Source organism: Malus domestica, chromosome 03 (genome assembly GCF_042453785.1).
Source record: "Malus domestica chromosome 03, GDT2T_hap1".
Taxonomy (NCBI): Eukaryota; Viridiplantae; Streptophyta; class Magnoliopsida; order Rosales; family Rosaceae; genus Malus; species Malus domestica.
In genome coordinates this window covers 13,531,858-13,544,728 of record NC_091663.1, presented here as the reverse complement: position 1 = coordinate 13,544,728, position 12,871 = coordinate 13,531,858, and the positions used below count along the sequence as shown (strand labels likewise).

Here is a 12,871-nt window from a genome sequence, read left to right as displayed (position 1 = left end):
TTTTGTTGTGAACATTTAGATAAACTAATTTTTGTTATACAATATATTTTGATGTACTTTATCTTCTTCATTTAGGTATATTAAATTCATTATAATATATTTCGGTGCATACATTTAGGTACACACATTTCAGTACATACATTTCGATACAAACATTTAGGTACATTAATTCAATATAATACATTTTCGGTACTAACATTTCAGTGCATACATTTCGGTACATACATTTAGGTACATTAATTTAATATTAATACATTTCGGTGCATATATTTAGGTACATACATTTCGGTACTAACATTTAAATATATTAGTTCAATATAATATATTTCGGTACTAACATTTAGGTACATTAATTGAGTCTTTCAAGTTTGAAGAATGTTAAATAAAATTAATAAATTAAAAAACTCTTTTTTGGTCAAAAAATAAATTAAAATTTGTGTATTAATAAATTTAAATATTTAATGGGAGACATTAAATAAAATGCACATTAATTATTTTGAATTAAGGGCACATTAGGGACTAAAATCAATATTTAATCTAACACCGGGTTTTTTTTTTAAATTTTAATCTTCTTGAGGGATTAAAGTTCAAAAACTCCTAAAAAATTTACTTGATAATTTATATTTTAGTATGCAACTCAATGGATTAATGAGAAATTAAAAAATAATAAAAATGATAAATAATAATTTGATACCTTGTGACACTTTAAGTCAATTCCTTCTTGTCAAAACATCATTTAGTACTCTTGAATCATGAACCGATCCTTCATACCCACTAAGGATGTAAATGAATTCCAAATCAAAGTTACAAGTAGCTAATACATTTTGTGATATGACATCCTTACGATTATGATAATTGCTTACATCGCATCCGAACACTGATGCTGGGATATGTGTGCCATCAATAGCTCCAATACAATCCTAAAAAAGTGTTAAGTTTATCATCTGGAATAAATTAGAAAAATACAAAATAAAAATTAAATAAAAAACGACACACTATACGTACCTTCAAGTAAGGGTAAAATCTCATACTTTCCCTTATTTTAGATGGCACTGCTAATCCATGTTTGGCCATCATCTCTGATGCTATTGTGTTTAAGGTCTTCAAAACTTTGTTAAAATTTCTACTAACAGTCCAATGTGATCGGCCAAATGTATCATGTGGTAAACAATATGTACTATTGTGTCCAACAATAAGCAAAAATGTTGCAAGCATTTCTTCTATGCAAATGAATCTTGTATCTCGTAAGAGTGTTTTTTCTCTGCTAATAGTGCATAACTTCACAAACACATTAGGATACATTCTATACCTTTGCCGAAAATCCTCTGGGCAATCCTCTTTCAATACTTTATGTACATAATTGTATCCTTCTATAGTAATTGGTCGTCGATTTAAAGGACGTTCAATAGGTTGTCCAAATGTAATCATAAACTCTTTAAGCACTTGGACTACAGCTTGAATTGCCATCAATAAATATTTGATGGTTTCATAAAGTTCTTCTTCCTCAATTTCTTCTTCATCAGTTTCTTCTTCTTCTTCTTCTTCAATTTGTTCTTCCACCATTTGCTCCACTTCCATTTCTTCCTCCAATTCGTCCACTTCTATTTCTTCCCCACCTTTTGCTTCCATGCTTGATTGAGACATTATATGAACTACCCAACCAAATAAACAAAATCATAAAGAAGTTAACAACACACCCAAATACCACCAACCATGAATTTTTTACATCGAAACCCTCATCTAATCTATGTACACTTCCCACAACTGATCTACACACACACACACACACACACACACACACACACACACACACCATAATTAAACCATGATCATCAAATGATTAACCTATATACACACAACACCAATTATCAAATCATAATTTCATAGCTAACTAATTAGTGACTATAAAAATATATCACAAAAACTCAATCACGATAATTTCCAATTGGTGTTCTAAGCAGAGCAACTATTCCCCAACCCAAGAACAAATTCAGCTGTTTCATTTTTACAATTAACTTACAGTAACACAAATGCTTCTAGCAATTTTTTGGCTTTAGTTAAACCTTGTGCATCATATAAAGGAAAATATCATGAACAAAACACCACCTTCTGTAAGTAATTGTAAATAGAAACTACAGAATATCAACATACCACAATTTGATCTATTATCCATTTACAATAAAAACAACACCAGTTTAATAATAATTCCCTTGCAATTTAATACAATAAACAAAACTAGGGGAAAATATTCAATCTAACTCTTAACAGTTGATTGTTATGGCGCACAAAGTGAGAAACTCAAGATCCCAACACAGAACCGGTTTATTGAATTTCGAACTTGAGCAGCAGCTCAATCTGCAAAATTCCATAGCTTGATTGAATAATTTCATAAGTAAACAAACAGCTAAAAGGGCATAAAGCAGATAATTTTACAATCTTAAACAAATGACCAAACAAGAATTATACAAATTGGGAAGAAACTTACAATAGAGGAAGATGAGAGACAAGGGCTATTCCACTTCTATGATGAACGTGAAAAGAAATCACATGGGGTAGGGTTGGATTCTTGATGGCACTTTGTAATTATACCACCCACTCTCAAATCCCTCAAAATCATTCAGTCATTAAAATCCTAATAAATCTTTGACATTCTCACTATGCCTAGATTTGAATGCATTCTTTAAACTCTTAATCGACTACCCCTTGATTTGGGTATATTCTTCAAAATCCTCTTAAATCCTAATTTGACTACACCATGATTTTAGAAATTTTTAAAATCCTTTTTTTAAACTCTAATCGACTATACCCGGATTTTAAAGTCTATTAAAATCCTATCAAATCCTAATTTGACTACACCTGCCTTTCATGTGAGCATGGCTTTTACTCTTCTGTTGTCTGGCATGAAAGAAATCGGAGGGGGGAGGATTGGATTGTTGATAGCATTTGGTATTTTTATTACCCACTTTCATATCCATCAAAATCCTCCATTCCTTAAAATCCTAGTAAATCTTTGGTATTCTTACTATACCTAGATTTGTATGGATTTTTTAAAAACGTAATTGACTACCCATGGATTTGAATGTATTCTTTAAAATCCTGGTAAATCCTAACTTGACTACATGTTGATTTCAAAGTCTGTTAAAATCCTTTTTAAAATCTTAATGGATTACATCCGGATTTTAAAGTCTATTAAAATCTTATCAAATCCTAAGATTTTAAAGGATTTTAAAAGTACTAGATTTGATAGGATTTAGGAGGATTTAGACTCCTACAAAATTCATATGGATTTTAAATAATTTGAATGGATTTAATTTGTAGATTTTGGTGGATTGTGGTGGATTTTCATATAATTTTTTTTATTGAAAAAAAAAGAAAAAATATTTCCCCTTGCCCTATTGTACTTGATAGCCACTTTATCCCCTCCCTTTTTGGGTCCCATTTCACACAACCACAGCTCTATCTATTTCTCAATTGATAGATCAACATAACTTTGGTGAGCTTTTGAGCACTACACCACCAACAACCATCACCACCGACTGTCCTTTTGCCACAGACGTACGCTGTGGTACTTCAGTAGTGATTGTAGTACCACAGACGTTAAAAAATCAAAATGGCGAGAGAGTAGTATTAACCAAAATCCTAGATCGATCATGTCCTTCAATGGTCATACATGCCTAACTAAGGTCTAAGGGTCATAATAATACATGAAACTAGTATAAGAAATTGTTACCTGCACCCTTGCACACCTTACAGTCAACCAAGCCTGTCTTTAGCTTCAATTTTCCATTGTTGCAGACTACACATTTTGTACCACCTACTGGTCTCAAGTCTCAATGATTGAAGTGCTAAAATGTTGAAAGAAATAAAAGAATTACTGAATGTCAAAATAAAGAAGCATAACAGATGATGTACAGATTCGTATTTTATTACATGCACTACTAATATTTTTTGTTTGCAGCACTGTGATCCTAATCCTATGTATGATATATCCTTGAATGCTTCAAACTAATATTTTGTATAGTAGGGATCAACTATTAGGTGTTGAACACTGGACTAAGTTCTAACCATTGAGCATCAATGTGATTCCCTTATGACTTGAGAATTCAAGAACTCGTCAAAAAACCTAGCTTAAACTGTGTGCAATACTGTGAAATGCTTACAAAAAGAGATTCCACCAAAGTATATGGTGGTTATTTGTGTGTGGCAAGGGTTGGTAGAGATTTGATGACTGCCCAGATGGAAAAAGATTTGAAATCCTCTGGAGTGAGGTTTGATTCTTTTTAGTCTTGGTTATATATATTTCTTGCTCTCAAATCCCACAAAATCCACAACTTATTGAAATCCTTTAAAATCCTTTAAATTGGTTAGATTTGGATGGATTTTAAAATCCTTTAAAATCTTTTAATTGACTACACCTAGATTTGAATGGATTCTAAAATCCTTTAAAATCTTTTAATTGATTACACTAGGATTTTAAAGTCCTTTAAAATACTCTCAAATTTAAGTTTGACTACATCCCCCCCTCATTTTGTCCTCTGTAACTTAAAGTCGCAACTTTACACTATAAAACTTAAAATTCACTCCACTTTATCCTCTGGAATTCAATTTTTAGATTCATTATAGCATCAATAAAGGAGATGTCAAATTCAAAACATCAAATTTCAATTTGATGGCTGACTTGGCAATTTGACATATTGTCAATATTTTCCTTCCACCCGATATGCCAAAATGTATTGGTTATTTATGTTTTTTTTTTTAAACAAAGATAATAAAAGTTGGGTTGTTGTTGGTTTAAAAAGAATAAAATAATACTTAAATATGCTAACATTTAAGTTAAGGCAAGTGAAATGCCTTTAGAAATAGCAAAAACCATATTTGAAGGCAGCTTTAAATTTGACATTTCTTTGTCCATGTCAGTTTTGCCTTCTTGTCCATGTCAGTTTTGACATCTCGGTTTGAGTAAATGGTACATCATTTGTTACTGTTACATGTCTATGTGACATTTTTGACATCTCCTTTAGAGATGATTTTTTGTTCCTTGAAACTTAAAAGTCGTCAATTTACTCTATAAAACTCAAAATTTTGCTCCATAGTGTCTTAATTATGTTATTTATATTATGTAGGATGTTAACGCATAGTGGAGATTTATAATATTGTTTGTTAATTTCATCATTTTTCTCTATAAAACTCAATTTTAATATTTTTTTTATTGTTCAACCACATAATGAAGATTTATAATTAAATTCATTCGCAGATGTGGCATAATCCTATTGATTGATTAGTCTCACATATGTTTTGAGGGGCGACTTTTGAGTTTCAGGGAGAAGAAGGAGTCCACAAGTCAAAATGGAACGAATTTTGAGTTTCAAGAAGTAAAGTGGCGACTTTTGAGTGACAGAAGGAAAATGATATTAAAATTAAGTTTTAGGAAGTGTAGCTAAGAGCAACTCCAGTGTAGGAGCCCTCCCCCCATGCAATTCACTATTTAATCCACCTAGTGAACAGTAACTGCCTTTAATGAATAGTGCATTCCCCTGGCAATTACCTTTTGTATCTCAACCCCTGCACTGAATAGCCCTGGCAATTGGCAATAAAATATTAGTATTTTTTTATTTATAAAATAATACATAATAATTTTATTTGTAATTTCGGATAAGATTTTTAATCGTTCTCGTTGCGCCACGTGTCATTATCCGAAAAGCCAATAGCAATAAAATTTTTGTATTTTTGTATTTATAAAATAATTCAAAATAATTATATTTGTTATTTCGAATAAGATTTTTAATCGTTCTCTTTGCGCCACGTGTCATTATCCGCAAAGAAAATTATTGGTGATGGATTTCCGATAAGATTTTTAATCGTTGTGTCAAGGCACGTGTCATTATCTAAAAAGACAATTATTGGTGATGGATTTCTGATAAGATTTTTAACCAATCACGTCGTGCCACGTGTCACAATCCGATTACAATCTTTGAGGATAGATTTCCACCAGATTTTTAACGAATCACGGCATGCCACGTGGCATTATCTACAACCTAATCCCTTCTGAATCCTCCATATAATCCCCCATCCATCCTCATAAATCTCACACCAATTTTCTCAAGATCTCTATCATTATTCATAGTTTCTGCTTCCTTCTTCGCCAAAATCCCTATCATTATTCATAGTTTTTGCTTCCTTCTTCACCAAAATCCCTATCATTATTCATAGTTTCTGCTTCCTTTTTACAATGTCTTCTTCTTCTTCTTCAAAGATGATGTGGGAAATCGAGCAAGAAGAGGAAGAATTGTTTAACCAATCACAAGGAATGTTCAATGTTAGGGATTGGGCCCAAAATGAGATGGAAGAGGATGACGAGCGTAGACGGAGAGATGACGAATCAAGAATGGCAAGAGCCTCACAATCCCGTCGAGTCGTCCAAGCTGTGGCTCATATCTGCAGGCCCAACCGTGCTGTAAACATTGATAGAAACAGGCAACGACGAGGTCAGGAGCTCTTGGACGATTATTTTGTCCGTAACAGTGCATTCCCTGAAACATACTTCCGACGTCGTTTTAGAATGGAACGACATTTGTTCAACAAAATCATGGGCGCTGTTTGCAACCATGATTCTTACTTTGTGCAAAAGCCGGATGCTTTTGGTGCTATGGGTCTCCTGCCTCAGCAAAAAATTACTGCTGCCTTGCGGATGCTTGCATATGGAGCAGCTGCAGACCAAGTGGACGAGATAACGAGGATGGGACAATCAACCATTCTTGAGTCCCTCATGAGGTTTTGTTCGGCAATCGAATCTATCTACACCGCAAAGTACCTCCGGAGACCTACTCATATGGACTTGCAAAGGCTTCTGAAGAAAGGCGAGATGCGAGGTTTTCCAGGGATGATTGGAAGCATTGATTGTATGCACTGGACTTGGAAAAACTGTCCAAGTGCATGGCAAGGCGCTTATGGGGACAGAAAAGGATCAAAAAGTATCATTTTGGAGGCGGTGGCATCTTTTGATACATGGATTTGGCACGCCTTTTTCGGGGTTCCGGGAGCTCAAAATGACCTCAACGTCCTTGCCCAATCCCCAGTGTTCAACGATGTCCTGCAAGGAAAGGCACCAAAAGTCACGTATGAGGTCAATGGACGTATGTACGACGGGCCATACTACCTAGCTGATGGCATTTACCCAAGGTGGTCAACATTTGTCAAAACAGTGCCACGTCCGCGCAGTGCAAAGGAAAAACACTTTGCAAGATGTCAAGAAGGGTGCAGGAAGGATGTGGAGCGTTGATTCGGTATCCTCCAAGCTCGCTGGGCGATCATCAGGGGTGCTGCCAGATTGTTTGATGTAGAGTCGCTTCGATCCATCATGATGACGTGCATCATTCTTCACAACATGATTGTGGAAGATGAGTACGATTATGAAGCCGTTGATGAATATGAGCCAGACACGATGAACAATTCAAGAACACGTATATATTGTGCTCATGACGCCACCGATGAGCCCGTGCAACATGAGCCATTAGAAAGGGATGGACGTTACAATGAAAGGATCATCCAACGATATACTGCACTTCAAAGGTCAAATATGCACAATGCCCGCCAACTTGACTTGATAGAGCACCAGTGGGAATTTAGGGGTGCTGACGATACTTAAGTTCATTAGTGTTTGTTTTTATTTGGTGTGTTTATTTTATTTTATGTGGTGTGTTTTTTTAGTTCATTTAGTGAGTTGAAATGTAATTTTATTTTATTTGGTGTGTTTATTTTATTTTATGTGGTGTGTTTTTTTAGTTCATTTAGTGAGTTGAAATGTAATTTTATTTTATTTGGTGTGTTTATTTTATTTTATGTGGTGTGTTTTTTTAGTTCATTTAGTGAGTTGAAATGTAATTTTATTTTATTTGGTGTTTGTTTTTATTTGGTGTGTTTATTTGGTGTGTTCATGTTATTTTATTTGGTGTGTTTAAATGTGTTTTGAATAAAGTACTAAGTTCAATAAATTGGAAACAACATAAAGTACTCTATTCAATGAATAAGAAATTACAACCCGAATAAGAAATTACAACCCGAATTGATTGGAAAATTATGGGTTCGTGAATGGATGATAACCATCACCTAACCAATTTGTGGTGCTAGGATGATCTTCTCTTGTCATGCTAGGATAATCTTCTCTTGTGGTGCTAGGACCATCTCCTCTTGCTCTCGCTTCTCTTGCACGCCTCCTTCGCAACACATCCGCTTTCTCTGACTTCCAAAAATATTTAGAGTCTGGAGACTTCCCTTTTAAAGGCTCCTTCATAATGTCACGATCTCGTTCAGCCATTCTTTCTTCTCTTCTATGTTCCCTTTCTTGCCGAAGTAGTTCTCTTTCTCTCTCATCAGCTTCAAATTTTCTCTCAAAAGCTGCAGCTTTTGCATCCTCTCTAGCCTTATCAGCCTCAAATTTAGCCATTTCCCGGGCCAAATTCAATTCACCTTGGCGGGCAAGATCTTCCATATACTTTGCATAATCATTCTTGGAAGCATTACCTTTTCTCTTTGAAGCCTTCTTACCTTGAGGCCTAATTGGATAACGGGTCGACCCCGACGCTTGTTCAACGGGGGGCGTTTCAGGCACTTCTTCATCATCTTCATCATGATCATGCGAGGCATGCTCAGGTGTAGAGTGTAGAGGGGTGCTGTTCATGAAAACTTTTGGACCGACATGCACAACTCTAAATTTAGGACAATCTTTGACAATATTCCAACATTCAAACCGGGTGAATGTTTTGTTTTTGCTTTTGGTTTTGGCACCATACCAAGCTTGTGCTTGAAGTTCCTACACAAACAAATAATTATAATGAGAATAGGTAACAAATAAATAATTATAATGAAAGTATGTAACAAATAAATAATACAAACAAATAATTATAAATGAAAGTAGCTAACAAATAATTATAATGAAAGTAGGTAACAAATAAATAATACAAACAAATAAATATAATTAAAGTAGCTAACAAATAATTATAATGAAAGTAGGTAACAAATAAATAATACAACCAAATAATTATAATGAAAGTAGGTAACAAATAAATAATACAAACAAATAATTATAATGAAAGTAGCTAACAAATAATTATAATGAAAGTAGGTAACAAATAATACAAACAAATAAATATAATGAAAGTAGCTAACAAATAATTATAATGAAAGAAGATAACAAATAAATAATACAAACAAATAAATATAATGAAAGTAGCTAACAAATAAATAATATATTGTTACCTGATCCGTTAAATTTTCCCCACTTCGAAGATTACCACTAGCTTGTGCCAAGGCGTCTCTCCACGTACTAAACGATTGACTAAGTAATTTCCAACGACTGGACATCGATTCCTTAGTTCTTTGCCCACCCATTTTCTCAAGATAATTGGTATGAATAAGACTCCACATTTCTCGCAACTGCATCTCATTACCCGTAATCGAATCATGAGTAACTTGAACCCAACTAGTACACAACGCAACATCTTCAAGAAGCGTCCAATTCGTACCTGGTTGAGTAGTCATTTTGTTGGAAAAAAATTGGATTGAAACTTTGAAAGAAAGATAGGAATGTGGTTGAAAGTAGTTGAGAAAATATGAAATTGTGGTGTAGGGTAGAAGATAATGAGAAGGTATTTATAGGTGAAGTGAAATCAAAATTTTTTATAATTTTTCATAATTTTTTTTCGGATTTTTTCGGATTTTTTTACATTTTTTTAAAATTTTTATTCACCTAATTAATCTCTGCCGTTGGATTTAAAAAAATTTAAATTCCAACACTCCATATTGTGCCACGTGTCACAACGGTAACATTTTAGATTTTTAAACTGTTTTTTCTTTTTTTTTTTAATTTACAAAGCCTAATAACGTGGACCGTTGATCTTAGATCAAACGGATGAAATTAAATTAGATTTTTAAATGTTTTTTACCGTTGGAAATCCAACGGTCCATAAAATAGGACCGTTTCAATCGAACGGACATGGGGAAGCCACGTGGCTTCCCCAACGGTAACTTTTGATAACTGAAATCGCGGGCCTCTGCCCTGTTTTTTTGTCGGACGACTCGCGCCCACGCGCGCGTGAAACGCACGCGCCTGACGCAGCCCTCGGGCTCTCGGGCTGGCAATCCTCGACGGGCCTGCTCCTCGGGCCTCGCCTGTCGCTCGGGCTTCCATACGCTGGAGGTCATCCCCCCAGCAATTTGCTACTGTTTGACCCACTGGCCCCCGAGCAACCTCCCCCGCTGGAGGTGCTCTAAGAATAACCCTTGTTTGGATACCCTGTGGATCCAACAGAATAAAAAAAACAAAAGCGGGTTTTACCAAGTAATCTCTGGTAGCGATCCACTTGGGCTGGATATTCGACAGTCAATTTGGGGCTTGGCTTAAAAGCTCTTGCCACCCACAATAAACTTTAATAAATAAAATTTAATAAATTAACAAGTTTAGTTAAATAATAAAATTTTATGCTCCCAACTCCGTTGTGTATTAATATACTAAAATAATAACCTTGCTAATATAATATAATAATTTTTCTTAAAATTCTTTACGACTCTTTAATTCATAATTTTTTTTCACTTAATTTCACATTTTGAGAAATACTTTCAAAAACTTAAAGACTTCTTTTGGAACTATGATTGCACGGTGTAAAATAGGTGCCCCTTTTCATACTTCATCTTATTCCATTTTAACCACAAATCCTTTTTTATGCTCAACTCCATAAAATACGGGCGAACCTTGGGTGTGTTCTTAGATTTATCTTCAATGTCCAAAATTGTTCCAACACTATATACAAAAAAAAAAAAAAAAAAAAAAAACAAATAATATATATATAAACATTCTTGTTGATGCGCAACTTTGATCATTATTCCAACTCAAAGCATATACTCTGTTTTGTCCAATTGCAGTATTCAGGTGTTCTCTTCATGTTCTTGTGTAAGTTTTTAGAATCGGTTTACTTACCTTAAAACCTCACATATAAGGTAATTTTCTTTTGCTCAGTTACTTTCATGTTTAGGTTGAGTATGCATCATTTTCATTAGGAGTTTTCAGTTGCATTTAAGCCTTAGTGAGAGAAACTCCCTCTTTAGAATTTTTATCGAAAACTCGTTTTCTCTCATATGAATTGAACCTTTGTTTTTTTACTGCAAATTAATAGTACGAATCATTATTTGATCCATTTCAATCATCAGTTGGTTGTTTGACTTATTTATCAGTTTTCGTTCTCAAATTATTGGTTTTTCAACTCTAAAATCTAAGCACAACTAAAACTTGGATACTTGTCATTTAATTTGGATCATCTTAGGTTTCCATGTATCCAGGCTATCAAACTCTGTGTTAAATTCTCTATCTTATCTACTTCCTTCTTTAGTGTTTGTTGAAATGCTTCAATATATATATGAGACGTTGATTTTATTAAGTTTGTTATATTTTTTATTTAACATTTATTTCTATTGACTAGTGAGACTTGTATGTTTTGTGAATAGATGACCAATATTAGTACATAATCAAATTCTTAGGAGTCCTTGCATTTGTGTGATTGAATAATCATCTTAGATTGAATCTGTGTTAGTTATGATTGGATTTTAAATCCTGTTAGTTAGGACGTTGAGTCTAACTGTGTGCGAAGTTAGTATGTTGTTTAGTTAAATCTATTGAGTCTAGGGTACAAAATAATTTCATCTTATAAAACACTCTTATGTGACACCTTAAATTTTGAAAAACAAATAAATTAACATACAATTTGGAGGGCAAATCGGACTAAATCTCATTCTCATTTTCCATCACGGCTATATGTTCTAATGATGTGGTAGAGTACGAAGCACTTTTTGTTTTTGAAGCCTTCATTGTGACTTAGAGTTGTGGGCTACAAGTTGGGTTATTGCACGAAAGAAGCGTTGGACGGGTCTTTTAGTCTTCTTTGTCCTGGGGAGATCTAGCCCTTGGAGATAGATTGTCTGCCATCTCCTTTCCATACTCTCTTAATGCCTTCCTGTTTTGTGCGGTCACGGTTAAGCCACGTCAACAATTTATATTAATTTTTTTATAAAAATAATCAGACAAAAAGTAAATGTTGATATGGCTTAACCGTGACCGCACAAAACAGGAGAGTATGGAGAGGGTATGGGTAGGGGAGGGCAGACAATCTATCTCCCAAGCCCTTACTTCATCCTTAGTTTTTAAATTATTTAATAATGTAATTGAATTTATAATTATTTTTACATGGGATTTTAAATAAATTTTATGGTAAAAAAAAAATTTCTATGTGGCTCTATGTTATTGGGGACGTGGGTGCCATTTGTGTGGCATGTTAACATACTAACAAAGTATTTGACAGAGAAGAGACGGAATGACCAAATAGATTTGTGGAACCTATTTTTAGGAACCAAATTAATCGATTTTCAAATTTAGGAACTATTTTGATGGGATAAGTTAATTTCAAGGATCATTTGTGATAATAATCCTTCATTTTCTTTGTAAAACAAGGAAGTTATAGTTGCAAGCAAGGTTCTAAAAGCTAATAAGCGCTAGTCGGGGGCGGACTCGGGCCTAGTATCTAGGCAGCTAGGTGGGGGTCTAGGCGGATTTAACTAAATTTATTACATAATCATATAAATAAGTGTCTGTTTATACTTAAAAAATACATAATTGCATTGATGGATCATAATTAGATAAATGTGGAACTTGAAGCTTGATGATGGACCATCAAAGTTATCGACCCCTGAGTTGTATTAGTTACTAAACTTGAGAGCTTGGTGATGTTGGATTTTAGAACAATGATGTACAAGAAAATAAAAAATATGTACCTAATTACAAAAATTCGTTGTTGTAATTGGCTAACAAAGTTGAAAAGGTATAAAA

The 12,871-nt window shown here is 34.0% G+C and overlaps 1 protein-coding gene across 1 annotated transcript; it reads right to left on the bottom strand.

Moving 5' to 3' along the window:
* Positions 1–7,991: 7,991 nt before the first annotated feature.
* LOC139194197 (uncharacterized) lies at positions 7,992–9,672 on the bottom strand. Its single transcript, XM_070818582.1, has 2 exons — positions 9,256–9,672; positions 7,992–8,809 (listed from the first exon to the last, which is right to left on the bottom strand). Exons 1-2 carry the CDS (start codon positions 9,535–9,537, stop codon positions 8,075–8,077), a joined length of 1,017 nt encoding a protein of 338 aa, XP_070674683.1. The 5' UTR covers positions 9,538–9,672; the 3' UTR covers positions 7,992–8,074.
* Positions 9,673–12,871: the final 3,199 nt, after the last annotated feature.

Coding starts and splice junctions, on each gene's coding strand:
- LOC139194197 (XM_070818582.1), bottom strand. CDS start 9,537: ATGACTACTCAACCAGGTACGAATTGGACGCTTCTTGAAGATGTTGCG. Junction 8,810..9,255: donor GGGAAAATTTAACGGATCAG/GTAACAATATAT, acceptor TTGTTTGTGTAG/GAACTTCAAGCACAAGCTTG.